General features: G+C 37.7%; 1 protein-coding gene across 2 annotated transcripts in view; it reads right to left on the reverse strand.

The window, feature by feature from the left end:
- Positions 1–19625, reverse strand: part of DACH2 (dachshund family transcription factor 2) — a 278192-nt gene that overhangs the window by 62109 nt on the left and 196458 nt on the right. For both annotated transcript variants that reach the window (XM_062006544.1, XM_062006543.1), the window contains exons 4-5: positions 6851–7006; positions 2699–2871 (exon numbers count right to left, since the gene is read on the reverse strand). In XM_062006544.1, the coding sequence (XP_061862528.1) occupies positions 2699–2871; positions 6851–7006 (329 nt within the window). The remainder of the gene's footprint in view (positions 1–2698; positions 2872–6850; positions 7007–19625) is intronic.

Below are 19625 nucleotides of genomic sequence, written 5' to 3' on the forward strand. Positions count from 1 at the left end.
AGCCAAGTTTCAAACAGAGCAAGTTCTTTCACATGTGCAGTAAATCCCTAAAAGAGTGGATTTATTACAGAGCACTGTCAGAACTGTAGCTATAGCCCTGCTAAGCAGGTGCTGCTATCATCACATCAGATCATATTATAGATGGCTAAGAAGGTTGTGTGAGCCTGACCATTGTGCCTGCCTAATTTATAGTGTTCCTGTCAGGAAGAAATCAAGTTTCATAGTTATGACATTTCTTTCTGGAGCACTAAACGTTAACTTTGCTGATCATGCATATCTTGGTAGAACAGCTTATTTCTAAATGGCAAACGTGATATAAAAAGCATAATGACTTCATTGAAAATCTTTATAAAGCAGCTTATTCTCACACCTATAGAAAACAGGGCAAGTGGTATTTTCGTCATCAGAATATGGAAACAGATACACACTCAATATATTCATTTTTCCCATTTTAAGCTACAGCATGAGCTTACAACATTTTATAGAGACTGGAATTGCAGTCTCTATAAAAGCAGCCATTTCTTGTACTTACGAAATGCACTTAAATAATGTCACAAAATAAAAGTAATATTGCTGACAGATAACAACAGCAGCAATCCTTTTCTTCTAACATAGTTTGTTTTGTACAAGGATTTCAATCTCAATTAGTAGTTGTTCGGAGACAGATGATTGCACATGAGGGAGGGAAAGGACAAAAGGAGCCTCACACTACAATAAAATTCATCCACAGTTTCAGCACCCAGATCAAACAAGAGCAAGATGTGGCATCACTTGACAGGTGAGAGTGACACAGGAGTGGATGCACATTTTACCTTCATCATTAGCTACTGGTGTATCTTCCTCTACATCGTCTAAAGGAAATAATTCCCACTAGAATGACGGAGATATTGTGCATAAAGAATATCCTTAAAACCTGAACTCCTTGCAAAATTTTTATTACAAAGATCTAGCTTTTTTTATAAATCATATTTAATCTTCATTCTGACATGCTGATAGTATTTAAAATATAATCAAAGCTTATGCAGTCTTCTTGCTGCTACAAATGTCACACTGCTGTATTTAAGCCACGATTTTCTCCAGAGGTCTCTGAATAGTGAAGGAGTACTGAGTGGAACAAAGAGAAGCTCAATTAATTTCTAACAATTCAAGGACTTGTGTTGATTAATGGACAGTTGGACATCAGAGATACCATGTTTCTCCAACTCAGCCAACAACTGTATAGACAGACTGATGATAAGGAGAAATTTTTATAGATCTTAATCCTAAAGAGTCTCTAACTGGGAAATGTCTGTGTGTTGTGTGACCCTCCCAAGCCTGTCAGAATCCAAGAAAACAAAATGTAAAGAAAATCAAAGCATTAGGAACATTTGTCCTAACTTGGAAGGGGGCTCTCAGCAAAGACAAAAACCCAATCTTAGGCAATTTTGGTGATGCTCAGTGCCAGGAAGAAGATCAGAAGGAAAACAAAGACCTCCAGAACCTCAGCAATAGACAGATGTTGTATTTTATGAGACTGTAATGTGACAGAAGAGAGCGTCTTTCTTCCTTGAAAGTATGTTGCTATCACTAAATACAGGTATGAAAAACAAACACGTAGTTGTGTACAACTAGCCCCTTTCCCTGCTCAATTTAGAAACAAAATCTCCTGCAGTGGGGCAAGTTGTGACAACAGAAAAAGTACAAGACAATTCTGACTAATTTATTCTCACAACTGGCCTGTACTATTGACAACAGTAACTTTCTGAATGATAAAATATTCATATTCTATAAATAAGATGTTTTACAACAAAGATAAAGAAATTAAGTTCACCAAATCAGTGAAAGTTATTAGAATAAAGAACTCCGTGATTCCGCAATGATGGGGATACACGTATTTTGCAGAACAGACAGCTCTATAGACTCCTAGATTTAAAATCAAAGAACTATGGACTAAAATAACTACCTTTCAAAACTGACCAAATTTTGCCAACAAGAAATATGCAAGTATACACAGAAGTTAACACTGATAAAACCTGCAACTTTTGCTCAGTAAAAGAGAACACACTGTGTTTCAGAGAATCCCATAGCACCAATCCTACATATGCATCCTCTATCCTTTGACTTTGAAAATTTCTTGTCTCAGCATATGTTTTAGTGCGTGGTAGGACTTCAGCTCTCAACACAGGTATGAAATTTTCTTAACAGTCATCCTGGAAGCGACTATCAGAAGGCCTTCAAAGGTATAAACATATTTTACTCAGTCAGAAAGAAATTTAAGTGTGGCTACCAGAGGCTATACTCACTAAGGTACTTCTGATGATTTTCTCTGCTAGTAACCTTTTCTGGAATTGCACTGCACTATGGCTCCTGTTACATTCTGTAGCATTTTCTTTTAAGTATAACATTAAGTTTGATTATAAAGAGCACTTTAAAATAGCTGTAGCTTTAACAGATGCAGCACTGCCTATTCCCCTAGCCTCTAGTGAGTCTTAGTATCTGTTTTTAATTACATTACAGATTTGTAGATAGAACAAAGCATCTTAACTCCTTGATGGTACCCGTGGGTATTTCCTCAGACTGAAGCACTATCGGGAATAGCAGATCAGGTGTGCCATAGGCAGCGTAAGACCACAGCTTCTTTATCTTCCTTTAGAAAAGTCACTGTAAATGCTTTTGTTAGCCACAAAAAGCTATTTTTTCTCTCACATATGACTCTTACCTTTATAACAGAGGCCCCTGCCCTGGACAGAGGACTGTGCATCTGGGCAGCTGCAGCCATGTTCGCTATCGTATTGAGGTGGTTCATCTGGTTCATAGCCATCGCGACTGAGGCAGGAGGTAGGCTGACAGGGAGCAGAGGGTGAGGCATCATCATAAATGGCAGGTCTATCCCTAAGAGAGAGCATGGGCAGGTTATATCTGTCAGTCCTGCAGTTTATAACCCATCACTTTCATTTTTAGTATCTCAAGTCTACTTGAACATTGACTTGTCAAAATCAGCATTATTGTGTGTTAATAATTTTGAAGTTCTGTAGGGAATAATTGTGATTGCATTCCAGAAAAGGCTGTGTGGTTCGTACTTGGAAAGAAACCTCCAGATGTAAAGTAACACAATATTAGTAAAATGAATATACAATAGCATAAGTTCAGTGATCTCTTTATTAAGAGCAACAAAGAAAAAAAATGAAAAACATGTAGATATTTGCATGTTTTTCCAACATTATGTGAAACTGGATTTCCTACATTAGGACTATTTCTTGAATATAGGAAGCTGTGGGTTGGACCACAGACACTACTGAACTACCATACAGAAGGTCTGTGAACTGGAAGATGTAATGAGAGATTAAAATCATTGCCAGAGGTTTTAATTTCCAAAAAGTCACTTTAAATTGTCTTCTGCTATGGATACAGTGCAATTTAAGAAGGCATGAAATTCATTTGGACCAACTTGCAGATCTTGACATTGCCAAAAAGATGATGTTACTGCTAGCAAGAACTGGATTCTCATGTTTCATTAATATCTATTTCAGCATGTGTATTACTTGGTGTATTTAGCAATGACTACAATGGAAGGCAAGACCAAGACACCAATTCAATGAAAAAATTGTTTCAGGTTAGTTTGCATTTAAGAATTCTTTAGAGACCACTTGAAGATAGCTACCTTTGGCCATCCAAAATGTTGGGATTTTTTGGCAGAAAAAATCACCCTGCCAGATAAAATGTCTTATCATTCTTCTAAATGAAATTTAGATTAAAAATTCTCATCTAAAAATTCAGGTATAAGTAGTAAATAACGTAATCATAAAGCTTGTCATAGCCATATCCTATTCACATTAACTATTTCTAAATGGGGTTTTTTTTACCTTTTGGCTCCATCTTAACTATTTTAAAGGAGAAAGCCAGTCATTATTTTGGTGTATGACAGAACCCATGATATTGCAATACAATTGCAATGTTATTGCAATACAATTTGACTATAGTGATACAAAAGCACCACTGTGCCCACCACGAAAGACAGAACTGTGTATTCTGAGCTCCCACACTATTTCTGTTTCGCTTGACTATATCATGATCAACAACTGTGATGTCTTATGATTCACTATATATTTTATATGATGATACACAACAATATTAATTACTATAGGTAATAAGCAAAGCAAACATACTTCTCCCTTCACTTTAAGCAATACTGACAGTCTCCTTCAGTGCTTACATCCATAAGCTTTTGTTCTCCTGCATATCTCTCTTAACAGCTCAATAATCTTTCCTCTTACTCTATAGAGTTCCAAAACTCCCAGACACCATCTGGCCACATCGAGTTGTATGTCTACTTAAAGTCCAATTGACATGCAAACTAAATGCAAACTACAAACAGAATTTAACAGCACATCACCAGTTTTAAGACACAATCCGTCAAACATTTGAGAGGACTACGAAGAAAATATATCCTACACTTGCAAATCATTGGACATAACGTCTGACATTCAACGAATTCTTTAACAGCCCTATAGACATTTGCCTACTACAAAATGTACTGGAATATATTTTTCTTTAAAGAACACAATATCCCTATATATAAAATATATACAGGTGTTAATTATTTAAGAATATTAAAAGAAAGGATAAACTATAGTGAGTTTGAGTTCTGTGATCTTAACTACTGACACTGAACTCATAATGCTCAGGGCCATACATTCCCACAAACAAAGCTGATCCATATTGTAGGAGTCATTTCAATAGCTTTGATTTGTTCAAGTCTGGGGCTCTACCAAGGCAACAAGGAACTATCTGCTCCTAAAATTATGTAAGGAGCTCGAAATACCATTTCTTCATTAAAACTAACACAGAAAATCAACTTTCATGGAATCATAGAATGGTAGGGTTTGGAAGGGACCTTTAGAGATCATCTAGTCCAATCCCCCTGCAGAAGCAGGTTCACCTAGATCAGGTCACACAGGAACGTGTCCAGACAGTCTTTGAAGACCTCCCAAGAAGGAGACTCCACAACGTCCCTGGTCAGTCTGGGCCAGGGCTCTGTCACCTCAACAATAGAGGGGTTTTTTTTCAGCTTCTTTGCATTACCCCTTGTCCTGTTACTAGATACAACAGAAAAAAAAAATGTGCCAACCTCCTGACATCCACCATTTAGATATTTGTAAATATTGAGATTCCTCTTCAGTCTCCTCTTGTGTAGACTAAACAGCCCCCGTTCCCACAACCTTTCCTCATAAGGAAGATGCTCCAGTCCCCTGATCATCTTGGTGGCCCTGTGCTGGACTCCCTCCAGCAGTTCCCTGTCCCTCTTGAGCTGAAGAGCCCAGAACTGGACACAGGGCTCCAGATGAGGCCTCACCAGGGCAGAGTAGAGAAGAACCTGACTCAACCTCTTGTCCACACTCTTCTTGATGCATCCCAGGATGCCATTGGCCTTCTTGGCCATGAGGGCACATTGTTGGCTCATGGTCAGTTCATTATCCATCAGGACTCCCAGGTCTCCCTCTGCAGAGCTGCTCTTCAGCAGGTCAATCCCCAGCCTGTACTGCTGCGTGGGGTTGTTCCTTCCCAGATGCAGGACTCTGTATTTGTCCTTGTTGAACCTCATGAGGTTCCCCTCTGCCCAACCCTCAGATCCCACAGAATGGCAGCACAGCCTCTGGGGAATCAGCCAGTCCTCCCAGTTTGGTGTCATCAGTGAACTTGCTGAGGGGACACTCTGTCCCCTCATCCAGGTCATTGATGAAGATGTTGCACAAGACTGGCCCCAGAACCGATCCCTGTAGAACTCCACTGGCCACAGGCCTCCAACTCAACTCTGTGCCATTGATCACCACCCTCTGGGCTCTGTCATTCAGCCAGCTCTCCATCCACCTCACTGTCCACTCATCCCAGCCACACTGCCTGAGCTTTCTGATGAGGATGTTACGGGAGACAGTGTCAAAAGCCTTGCTGAAGTCAAGATAGATAACATCCACTGCTCTCCCCTCATCTAGCCAGCCAGTTATACCCTCATAGAAGGTTATCAGGTTGGTCAAACAGGATCTCCCCTTGGAGAATCCATGCTGCCTCCCCAAATAACCATCTTTTCAGTCCTTTTTTTTAACTAATTTTCAATGCTTTGAGGATGAAGAGCTAAAAGAAACAAAAATAATTCAGAAATAGTGACATTTTTATTCTTCATAAATCACCATCTTTTAGAATTAACTTTACTCCTCACTAATTTTAAAAATATTAATCTTGAACATCTTTCTTGGAATAACTTTCTTTTCCCTTCCTTCCCTCTTTGGGCACAAAGAAGACGGGGAACTTCTGGCATCCCATCTGTGCCATCCTAAGGGAAGGAAATGAGATGGGTTTGAAGGGAGCTTAAAGTTTCAAATCCAAACTTAACCTGTGCTAATTTATTCCAGTTAGTTTGAATATCTCAGTGAAATGGATGACCTTGCCCACATTTAGCACATCTAGACAAGACAATGCAGAGAGATTCCTTCTGTTTGCTTTCAACTAGACATTGTGCATTTATTTCTGGCCCTCTTATTTTTATTTGGTGGTCAACATCTTCAATTGGGTGAGAGTTTTCCCACACAGCTAGAACTTTAAGCAAACGGTTATTTTCCCCTTCAGGCCACAGGAATGTCAATTAAGGACTGACAGTCCCTAAGACAGCAGTTGGTGACTATTGAAAGAGGGCAGCTGTATCCCATGGGTGCCCTGGACAGGATGCACATGTGCAGTGGACAGTGGGAGAAGTAACACTTCTGTTGCTCATGACTCCCATCCATTTGCCCCACTTCCAGGAGATGGGAAGGAATGCAAGCCCAGCCTCCCAGCAGGGCTCCATGTACTTTTTTGTCTCAAAGAGCACAGTACATACTGTTGGTGAGCAGGTGATTCTGCTGGAGAGGACTGAGGGGGTGCGCGCTTCCAAGGCTCGACTGCCCTGACAGTGTGGGGTGACCAATGCTGTGCTGTGATCCCGTTGTAATGGGAGACTGAAGCTTGTCTTTATCCCAGGAGGATTCACTCCCACCTGCAAAACAGGGTGCAAACAAAACATAAATGGCGTATACTTTTCTTTAAAACACATTGTGCTTGGTTAGCACTGTGCTAATACCCTGCACCATAGCTAAGGACCTCACACAAACACATCACCTGAAACCTACGCCTGATTTTTCAAAACATTAACTTTTAAATATGCATCAGGCAAAAAAGCAGTATTAGCAACTCTTAGTATCACCTACCTTCATAACAGTAGTTTCTGGAAATAGGAAAAGCTGAATGTTTACATATAAAACAATCCAAGTAAACACAATAAAGTAAATAAGGCAGAAAGGGAACATCTGAGACACTGAATCACAATGTCCTGCTATCATGGGGAATCAGGCCATCCAATCCCTGCCAGAGACTAATAAGTACCCAACCTTGGGCTCATCAGGTCTCTCACTGCTGTTAATCTTAGTGGAGAGTCACTCTGCTATTCAGTCCCTGCAGTGCTCTCTGGCACTCTAGCTTAAATTTATCCCTGATCCTGCTGGTATGTTATCTTTGATCTGAAATAACTTTCCCTCCATTTCTGAGCCTTATCCTGGGGCTGTCACCAGTGAAACACTTCATGTTGCTAGGTTAAACCAGCCAGGCACTAGGGTGGGCTTGGAAATCATTAATATCCAGGCATGTAAGAGTCCAGATATCTGTTATGCTCAGTAATTCCTGTATACAACAAAGACAACAGCACAGCAAATGAAGCACTCATGTTTGATCTAGAACACTCGTTTGGTTTTCCGAAAAGAGAGTGTTCTGCAGCAATTTTACAGATTGTAGTTTTGTCGAGTATTACACACTTGAATAACAAGTTCCTTTTAAATAGCAGTTATGTAGATCATGTTAGAGAATTCTGAAACACATCTGGTCCACAGAACAAACCATCTTTAAAAACAGAACACTTTCTAGAGTGAAAAGGTATTTTAAGTACCCTCCTTTTTCAGGTATGTCCCATATCATCTCTTAGATTATAGATTCTTATAAAAATGTGTAACTGCACTATTGACTTTGTTTTGAATTTATGAACAAGAATTTAAATTAGAATAAGTAAATAGATCACTGTGATGAAGAAGATACAGGCAGCAAGCAAAAAACATTTTAATTGAATATGAAAGTAACAGAAAATTTCATTCTTTATGACAACACTTAGCTAATAAACATGATTAATATGCCTAAATGAAAAAGTTTGAAAGATCGATGATCGAGAAAAAAGAAAATCACTCCATCATTTTAACACTATGTCCAAGTATGAATTACCTTCTTATAAAAGATTTTTAATTTGTAAAACGATGAGTAATATATTGACAAAAAAAGATACACTAAATTGTGCCATGTGATATAACATGTCACAGTTCAGTAATTAGAAGAACTACTACAGTTAAGGCCATGTCAGCATCTTTTTTATTTAATATACTGTATATCAGCTCTTTCAAGTAACATTTGACTGGCACCCTGTATAGAAGTTTTCCATTCTGACTACTTTGAAACAGAGGTGGCATTATTTGGTGAAGTACTTCTGAATTTAAATGTGCAATTTTAAAAAGATTTTCTGAGTAAATGCTTAGCATTTGACTTTAACAAATTAGTTTTATTTTCTCTATATGCTTTTTTCAGTAAATTTAACATTTGCAATTTATTCTTCATCAAAAAAACACATATGATGTGTACCTCAGCATGACATTTTTGCTTAGAAATAGATTTTGTCCATTTAACTTCACGTATCAGGGCAGTGGCCACAAAAGTTGTGCACAAGGGAGTTTGTTCAGAGATTCTGGAATGAAAATAAAACACTGCACTCTTCATCTAAAAGCCTTCCTCACCTTGTTTTCCTCCAATACTTCCAGCTCCAGGTACAGATGGTATAAACTCTTAGCTCATTGACTTATTTCTGGAAGCTTCTCTTGTCTTTCCAAAGCTTCACGCATCTACCCACCATACCTCTGTGGCCCTGAAGCTGTAGTGTTAGAGTGCCCTACCAGGTTACTGTGCTCAGCTTTACAACTGCTGCATGCCCCATGGCAAAGTACAACTATTCCCGTTGTACATCTGGAGATCTGCAAAGTGCAGAGAAGTGACTTGCTTAAGGAAACAGAGGAAACCTGCAATGGAACAGAAAACTGAATTCATACTGTGTCTTACAGTCCCAATCACTGGATGAGTTTTCCTTACAGGTGTGGACAATAACAACTTTTTCTTCTGCAAATTCCACTTGTAAATCTGCTCCAGTACTAAGTGCCACCAACACAAGAGTTAATTGCAATACTATCACTTCTCCTTAGAGAAATTAAAAAACTTCAAAACAAATTGCTGTGTGTATGACTTATAACAAAAGTGCATGTTAAATGCAATGTATCATGTAGTCTGCAGTATACTACATAGGTAACAGCTTAATCACTTAACCTAGACTCTATATACTATGTAGTAGCAAGTCTCTTCAAAAGAAAAAAATAATTAGAACTCCTTACCTAGAACTGTTCAGCTGTGACATGATTTATAAGGACAGTATGATTATCTCCAACTACACAAGTGGGAAAGTTGAGGTGCAGAATTTTAAAGCAACTTCCTCCATGTTACCTAGCAGAGTAACGGTGAAACTGGAAGAGAAGTCAGGTCTGGCATGTCCCACTCCCATACTCTATAGACAGACACTTGCAATTCATCTTACCCACAATCTCTTTGCACAGCTAAAAAAGAATAGTTTTAAAAGAAAATATGCATCGTTCTCTGCAATATCTATACCCATACAGTAAGAAAGACTTACATAGAAATTAATAGTAAGTCAAAACTAGATTCACATTATAAAGTAAATGTAAAATGCAAAACTATGGTAATAGACTCAGTCATTTTACTGTCATGAAACTTTAAAAAAAAGTATTTCTGTTTGAGAATATACATTTTCTTTAGTAACACAGCAAGTTATATCAGCAAGTACATATTTGACATTTATATCAATGTATATTTTCAAATTCTTTGCTACTGTAATAATTAGAATTGAATACATCTACAAAATCTTCCTTTATACTTCAAATTTAGGTTCAGTCACAATTTTTCTGAACATTTCTGTTCATTGTCATTTTTTGCCCAAACTGGTGCCATCTGTAAGTCAAATATGTCATGTTTTAATTCTAAATTCTGTCTTTGGTATGATGAGCCTTATAGGTAAAATGAAAAATGAAACTTTATTGCATGAATCACACAATATACCACAAAAAATAAATTTATGGGAGGAAAAATTTTTTCTCTCCTTATACTAGAAAGGTTTAGTCTTTGAAGAAATCTGTGTTAGGATAAACAATTTCTTTGTCCACATAGCTAGTGAAAGCTCTCATTCCTTTTAATATAGAAGATAAGGAGTCTAAAATCAAACAATGATCTGTACTACTGTATATAGAGACAGACTTCAAGTAATTTCTTTTAGCTACATCTGAAACAAAAGGAGAAAAAAATATGAAAAAAGAAAGTAAACATACAGTACTGTAGAAAATTAGACAACAGAAAAAAACTAATGGAACTGACTTCTGTATATGAGGGGAAACTGTTGTTTATTTATTTTGAAAGAGAAAAAAATGCTTCATTTTAAAATATTAGTGACTTGATTCATAAATGCCATAGGAACATTATTTGAGCACTTAGGAGTCTGTTATTTTTTAAAATGCCAGTATCATTTATACACTTAAGTTTTACATTTAACAGTTACCCACTGCTCATATGACCTTCTCTCCTACAGATAAAACTAAAGGACAAAAAAGGTAATTTTTTCTTATCTTGTTTGCATTTAAGTCGATCTTGTCCCAGAACAGATTGTACTCAGCATTAAAAAAGGGCAAGAGAGACATGAGCCTCCATCTTCCAGAGCTCCTGATGCTTGTCAGAAGGAAGCACAGAGACTGTGGTTTCCTTAACGTAGCCACACCAAAGTGGGAAGTAAGAGATATGTTGGCCAGCCATCCTAAAAGGTTGCAGAACGCACTGGCTGACCTGCAGAAGCAGCTAAAAAAAGGTCTGACCTACTTCAAATATCCACTTCAGACCACACAGCAAAGGTGCAAAGTACAGGTCTGCATTGAACACAGCCAGCAGTCAGCTGCAGAGAAATATGATGTGTGTTTCAGAGGGCACAGATGAAGATGGACACTACGTGGATTTGGTAAGAGAAAGAGTTATTTACAGTATGCTTAATAATTAAAATCTGGTATTTACCAGTTTTAACAGGTTATTTGAAAGAACTTATTTATCAGTGCATGAATTACCCTTATGTTCAACTAAGCAAAAGCAGAACTAATGTAACAAACCCCAGTCCTAAATTAAAATGCAGTGAGAGGTAAGCATTCCCTTAATGTCATTTTACAGCCCTGTGGCCAAATTCCGTATGTCTCTGTTCCTAAGTCCCTATCAACAGTGAATTCAGATCAGTTCCAATGCACAGGGAGTTAAATCACAGGTAACACAAACAAATAGGCAGAATCAGCCTAAGCAATACATGCACATGCTGTTCATGATCTACACTTGACTCACAGAGCCACTGTAAGGCTATTACAATCACGTACACGTCTGTAAGCAAAGTGCTTCTGTTTGTTACATTTTGTTTAGTTGAAGGAAATGCAAGTGATAAGCTCAGCTTCATTTTTTTTGAAAATGCTTCTACTCACCCATCTTAATCTTAATATTTTCTAAGATAACTCTAAAAGCTACATGTTTGCTTGTAATAAACCTCTTTTTGCATCTGTGTTCTTCAAAACAAAACTGAAAAAAACCCCTTTTTTTTTGGTGAAAATGTACTTATGATGATTAAATTATTGTCTTGTTTTTAGGTATTGAAAGCTCTCCAGAAAGTAATCAAAGTTCAATTTGGTGACAGTTTCTTTTCATTTGGTTTCAAATTCATTTTATCAGCCTTAAAACTGTCTGGTCTAGCTAAATGAAATCCACTCTGTCAAAGGTACCTTTGAATTGAACAACCACACTGTTTCAATCTATGTCTGTCATTTTATTTTTTGTTGTGATACATTTCTGAAAAATTGAACTCAAATTGTTAGAAGCAATACCATCTTCACTGTCCAATTTGATTCTAAAATTATTTTTTAACACATTTTTCATGTTGGGCACATTAAGTATAACATCAGTTGCAAAGAAAAAATATTCAGTGAATTTCCGTTTCAGCAGTGATAATTTCTACTTATCACCTCTAACTTCTTTTCCAAGTGTGCAGCACACACAGGGCCTCTGGAATTTTTTTGGCTTATCTAGAACCCCAGTACCCCTGACACAGCATAGGCTTCTTTGCCAGCATTCCTAGTCCATGTTTTCAGGTGCCTCAGTCTACTTGCTTTCACCAATATTCCACTCTCACCTCGATAGCGGGAAAAATGGTCACTTTTTTGGCCTACACAGAATATCCTCTACTGGAAATCCTTCAGCCTACAACCTTCTGTCAATTTTTTTCACAGTGTTAGTATTTGAATGCTCCAGGTAGAGAAGATGGGGTGGAAAACAACGTTTGTCTTATTTGATAAACTGAGAATTTTACTACAGTAAAGACAGAAGACACCATCCAGGTCATACTCCTGGTAAACTGGCACTTTTCTGTCAGAAAAAGATAAAACTGTTTGGGTTGGGAAAATGACTCCTTTAACTCCAAATTCTCACCATTACATTGGCACTTGATGGTGTTTATTATGGAATCACAGAATTGTTCTGGCTGGAAAAGACCTTTAAGACTAATCAGTCCAACCATTCTGCCAGCACTGCCATGGCCACAACTAAACCATGATCCTCAGGTGCCACATCCATCACTTGCCTGGGCAGCCTGTGCCAGGGTTTGACAACCCTTTCTGTGATTTTTCCTAATCTCCAGTCTTAACCTCCCCTGGTGCAACTTGAGGCCATTTCCTCCCATGGAAACCATACAAACACGGACACTTTCTGTGGTCTTTTATTACCCTTAAATAAGGTTTCTTACTTTAAAGTTGGAATGAGATTCTTTTCATCAGTCCCCAGAAGGATGAGACCCATCTGAAAATCTAAAAGGAAGATCTGCAATGTGTTTAAAGCTTTAATGCATTGATTTGTTTAGCTGTGTGTATTTGGCTATATCAACCTCTGGATTGTGCACTACAATAAAGCCAGGAAAGTGTGTAGGGTACGATATTAAAACTCAAGAAATACAGTGATGTAGCTTCACTGGGCTACTTCCAAAAACTTATCAAGTGGCTCAGCAGATGTAATTACTGCTTAGCCCTGCCAAAGCTTTGAAATGTGCCCATTAATTCAGCAATTCCCAATCTGTCCATCAGTCAGTCATACTTAAAAAATATGTCTGTCACAACTTAGGTGAAGTAATCTGTATATAATTATACAATAAGAATTATACACAAGGCATCTGAAATGTGAATATAAATTCTAAACTTTCTGAAACGTCTTAATGACAGCAAAATCAAGGTTTATTTCACAGCAATAAGATATTGAGGATAACTGAGAATATGTCAGAATATTTTATTAAACGATTAATTCCAGGAAGATACTTTTTTAGAAGACAAAAATCAGAGATTTATTTATTTAAGAACCTAACTACCCCTCCATAACCATCAATTCCTTCCCTTTTAAATGAACCAAGAAAGAAAAAAGTGGTAAACATCATGTATTTTAAAGTTCCCAAATTATGATTTCTGATAATAATGAAAAGTCTTCTTACTGTCAGTTATCTTGGAAAGCAAAACTATCCTACAATGGCCTTTCCAGTTAAAACAAAATCTCAGAACTAAAATCAAGTGCTCACTGTCCAAGACTCTTAACAGTATAAAACCTTTTTTCTAACAGCACACTGGGTTATCCACCCCTTCAAGTTACATGCTCAAAAACATCTTCATTAGTGTGTGACTTTATCACTATTTATTTTTCTATACAAAGATCAGAACACTGTACCAGAACATGGCACATAGGACCATCAGGAAAAAAAAAAAAGCTGTTTTCCACTGCAGGACCAAAGTCTATCTTCAGAATCAAAGTCTATCTTCAGAATCACGTGCATTTCATGGACAGAAATAAGGTCAAAATTTTGGTTTGTCATGTCTTTATTTATGCACAAGCCAGAAATAAAACAGCTTAACTTTCAGATCTTCAAAACAGTGTAGGGCTGGCTGCCAGAAAGGATAACACATACATCCTTCTAAACTCAACAACTGTAGCCAGCAAGCACAGAACCAGGATTCATATTCCAGTAATGATAATCCTTGACACCTTCACTCACCACAAACCAAATGTTACTTGGTTTTGGGTTTTTTTAAATTACTTCATATTTTCCCATATTTAACAACTTGCTGAAACAATCACTGAGATACATGTACTGTATATTTTTACTGTGCCTATAACTAGCCAGATAGTTTAGTTTGATTTTGAGAGGCTTTGAGAACACTCTGATATCCACAGCAGACACGTAACAGTATGATACGAAATTAGATGATTCAAGTTCGAACAATTGATCATTTTTTGTTTCTTAAAAATAGTTGTAACAAACACTCCATGTTATAGATTGTAATCTTCTGAGATAACTGCAGCTACATAAATAAATCATATATTTAAATAACTTCTAACACAGAAAGTACTTTGTGTAATGTAAAGTGTGGCTTCAAAGAATTAAATATCTGTGGCGCTTCATACATACACATTTGGACAATCTTCCACCCCTGCTAACTTGAGGCATCTACTTGAGGCTCTATGACACCGGAGATTTTACTAGAGAACGAGAGATTGCAAAAAGCACGTCTAACATCCTTTTATATTGAAGCTGAGTAACTGCAGAAGCTCTCCAACAAGACCAGTTTCCATGAAGGACCTATAAATACAAACTTTTGCACAGTTCCAACAACTTGTGCCTGTATAGGGAGCATTGGCAAGGCATATACTAATTCTGAAGACGCACCATTTTTTGTATCTAGCATTTGATTCCTTGCACTAAATTATTACTGACTTCAAAAAATGTAAATTGCTGCCAAAACCAGGAAAGACTGTGAATAAACCTAATTCACATAGAAGGTCAGCAGTGAAATATACCGTGTTTCATGTAATGTCAGTCTAAAAATAACAAGCAAATAATCTTTCTATATATTAGCAGCCAACTTGGAATTTCCTTCAAAAATCACTTTTTACTCATAGTAATAGCTGAATATACACCTACCATAGTACTTAGACATTTAAACATTCAGCCAGTCTTTGCTTTTCAGATTTTTTATGTTTTTCTCCTTCAGCAAACCTGGTCTATGGGTGCTCTCATCTAATTTCCAGTGTAATTGTCCTCAATGAGTACCAGTGAGAGCTTTGCATTAGCTACCCTAAGGAGCAGGAACAAACCCCTAAAAAAAGATGAATAATGCCAAAGAAAATACATCCTAAATTTGCCATGTTAAGGATATTCTGGTCTTCAAATTAGTGTTTCTTTCTGAAATATACAAAACAACCATCATCAGAACAAACATTAATAAAATGATGATTTTAATATCAGGTAAAGTGAAAACATTTCTTAAGAAAAAAGAGTGAGGCTTCAGCAACAAAATACAATAGTACAGTGGCAAACTGAATTTAACTAAGCTTGAGGTTTTGGACAGGATTCATTTCTGCTTGCAGTGTAAGTATGCACCACCTTGATTATCATTTAAAAAAATATTGACAGCTTGCCTTCTCATACCAATGCCTAGTAACAAATTCCAAATGTTTTGTCACATTTCTTGTGAGCAATGCCATCTGCCAGAGGTGGCATTTCATGGCTGTTTACCCTGACTCCCTCCAAGAATTCATCTGCCACTATCTAATGCTGCCTGAATAAAGGGGATTAAGACTCTGATGCAACAGAGACTATTGATAATTTGGTATAATTGGGAAGAAATGAAGATAAATGAGGTTGAGGATGGAGAGGCAATTAGTTGAGCTGCCTGTACAGCTGTGTTCTCAGCCTAGCTCCCCTGGCCTTTTCTTTGGTGGGGTATGTGCAAATTAAACATAATGACAAATACACTCTTCCCAAACCTCTTTAGTTGGGAAGCTTGAAGTTACATTTTTCACTTCTGAAATTCTAGGCAGTATTTAGTTTAAAAATAGAATAAGATTCAGGCTCACTGTTGAGATTTTTAAAGAGCTTTGTAACAGCAGACCTATGGCACAGTTCTCTTATGTCAAAACACAGCTCTTGATTTGGCTGAGGTATGTAGCACTGGTGCCGGCTTTGCGACTTTGACCAAAAAGGACGAAGGCTCCTTCAGTGCCACAGAAAGCCTTGCCTTTTCCACAACTCCAGACATCTTTGATACTGATATTTCGTGCCTCATTCTGTAAACATACTCTTTCCATGTAATTGGTCAAGTAACAACTCCAGCACACGACCTCCTGAAACGGGGATTCTTTAAAGTTTAGCCCCAGATTCTGCAGCTGGACCTCCATTAGTTAAATTGCACTAGCTTTTAAAAATACTGGTCAAAAAGTCTTAATTGAAATGTCCACAATACATGTTTTCCTCTATGAAAGACCTTAGAACTGATAGGCTTTTCATCATAGATATAATACAAAGACAGCTGCCCAGATGTAAGCCTTATTTCTAAGCTGTATTATTCAGGTGAGGCCAAGTAATCAAGTTTGAAAACCTTGAAAGGTACTTAAATCCGAAGTGAACATGGTCAGACTATCAACATCCATATTAGAAGGCACAAATCTGCAGTCTAATTTGTAGTTCTCCCTTCAAATATATTGGGATATTGTCATACATATACATATAAAACTGTACGTGTACACAGTGTAATGTAAACATACAATGTGTTTGCCACAATAAATGCCACTGTTTCACATATTCTAAAATAGTTTTTCATAAATATCAAATAGATCCCTTTTAGAAGGAAAAACAATATTTACAGAGGCAGTTTTGGCTTATAGAAATGTTTGCCCAAGTACCCACCACATGTGAATTTTCTGCTTTCATGGGAAGGTGATTTTATCTTAATTAGGTCTTAGATGAAAGACCAGAAAATTGCACTTTTTCCTGTATCCATACTATCCTCAGCTATTTAATAAAAATATTTTACTGGATACTTCAAAAATGCTCCTTAGATGAAGACAAAGCCTAGCTCCTGCGCTAGAGGGATTTTGGTGAATTTTGGAAGATAAATACCAAATCATAGAATCAGAGAATGGTAGGGGTTGGAAGGGACCTTTAGAGATCATCTAGTCCAACCCCCCTGCAGAAGCAGGTTCACCTAGATCAAGTCACATAGGAACATGTCCAGGCGGGTCTTGAAGACCTCCAAGGAAGAAGCCTCCACAATCCCTCTGGGCAGCCTGTGCCAGGGCTCCCTCACCTGAACAGTAAAATTAGTTTTTTATGTTTAAATGGAACTTCTTGCGTTCCAGCTTCATCCCATTACCCCTTGTCCTGTTGCCAGATACTATCGAAAAAAGGGATGTCTCAACCTCCTGACACCCACTATTTAGATATTTGTAAATGTTAATGAGATCCTCTCTCAGTCTCCTATTCTGCAGAATAAACAGCCCCAGTTCCCACAGCCATTCCTCATAAGGACAAAATTTATTAATTTTTTCTGTAATGTGAATTTTCAACACAGTTTCTTTGTATTATAGAGTACTGTTCTTTGGTATATTCTCAAAGATGAAAACATTTGAATTGATCTCTTTTCAAACTCACAGAACTTCCACAAAGTCCAATGCTGGTTTTGAGGCAAACATTGTCGGGAGAGGGGGGAAAAAAAAGTTTATACTTAAGTTTAAATCCACCTTGTTTTGTCTTATTGAAGCTGAAAATGTGGTTGAGGTAAGTGTTCCCTTATATAACAAAAGTTCTGAACATACAGTTCAGAACAGTGATTTTTAATTCGTCTGCAACATTCAAATTGCATGTTACACCTTTGGTCTTCTACTGAAATTCTCATTGTGAATGAGCAAAATTATTTGCTGCCCATCTTCTGGCTTGACATGTTATCAAAGCATTGCAAGTTAACCTTGTGACTGACTGTGTACAATTCACATGCTAGATAAGACACACTGAGCAGAGCTTTGGCTTTCCACTGGGAACAAAGGCCCATGTCCTGACTGGAGAAATAGCAGTGGCTCCCTCCAGCTCTGCCCTGCTTTCTCACACCTGCACTGCAGCTGTACACACTTACCAACACTCATGTTGGCAGCCTCCATCTCCTGGGATCACACAGGGTTGACTGCTCTCAAACAAAGCCAAAATACACGTCTCTGTGGGTGCTCCTGATGTGTGTCAGCATTGCTCGAGTCAACAACGCCCAGTGCAGTACTTGCTTTTTATTTTGTATTTGAGGAAACTGCTGCAAGGTTTGCCTGATCTCCCCATCCCTCCATGTGCCCCTGGTCCTTCACCTACAGCACTCGCTGCCACATGAAGAACAGCTGCTGCTTGTGGGCCGTGCACTTGGGCTGGGAAGGAGGGAAAGGGTTGGAGGGATTTTCAGAAAGGGCAGAAACTTCAACGCAGTGAGGAGACCAAAATCAGCACAGTGACCCCCTTAAGCACAGGCAAAAAGATAAAGGATCAAAATTGTTCCCTAACTTCAACGGGTCACCCAACACAGTAACCAAATGGCCCCAGATGACCATTTCAAGAATAGTTCCATAACCTAAAAGGTAGTAAAAAGCAGTTTCTGACTAAGCCAGAAAACAAAGGGACAGTAGGTGATAAAACAGAAACACGTGAAAAATTTTACACTGGCATGGACAAAAGAAATGCTCTCTTTCCCATGTTCATCTTGCTTTGTTTTCCCACTTTTGCATTAAAATATTTGTTTAAGTCCCTCTTCTTTTCCCTCCATTTCATACAGCCCTTCCTCAGAAGTGGGTAACAGTTCTCTTTACATCAACATACCAACCCCAAATCATAAAATGTACCAGACTCACGATGACTGCAAGGGAATAAGTGAAACTGTTCCTAAGAAAATACATTGTGTTTTTACAGAACCCCTTCTTGCTGTTTTTCAAATGTACCTGTGATTTCAGCTGTATTAAAAGGCTAAACATAGCTTCTGCTCTACCTCTTCTCAATTTTGAAACTCAGATACATCCAATTTGAGTATGAAAGTAAGTCTACAATAAACAACAGCTTTCTGACTGCTAGTTTTTAATTTATTTGTACCCTACTTTCAAATGTTTGCTTATTTTCCTGTTTTTGAATGGTACCTACAGCAGTATTATGTAAGACTTACAAAGCGAAACTAGTGTTATTACAAATTTAAGTGTAATTTCTCAAAGATGAACCTGCAAAGCCAAATAAGTAACTAGAGAACTAGTTCTGCAGTTAGTATCTCACTTGGCTTACTACAACATTATCACCAAAATTTCCATGCTGCACTTTAGGTAAGCTTATTAAAAATGGCACTGGAATGGTATATATCTGAAAAATGAAACATAGGAAATAGGTGACAATGCTGTTAAAGGACCAGCTAAAAATCACAGAAAGTGATTTTTGACAGGGAAAAAAAACCCTTTCTGAATAAATGCTCTCCCAGTCTATCAAGTTGACTTTAAAAGATGTAATCTGTAGCTTACTATGGGGTATTTGCAAAAAAAGGTAACACAGAATGATAACTGATGAT

This window comes from Colius striatus, chromosome 13, assembly GCF_028858725.1.
Source record: "Colius striatus isolate bColStr4 chromosome 13, bColStr4.1.hap1, whole genome shotgun sequence".
Taxonomy (NCBI): domain Eukaryota; kingdom Metazoa; phylum Chordata; class Aves; order Coliiformes; family Coliidae; genus Colius; species Colius striatus.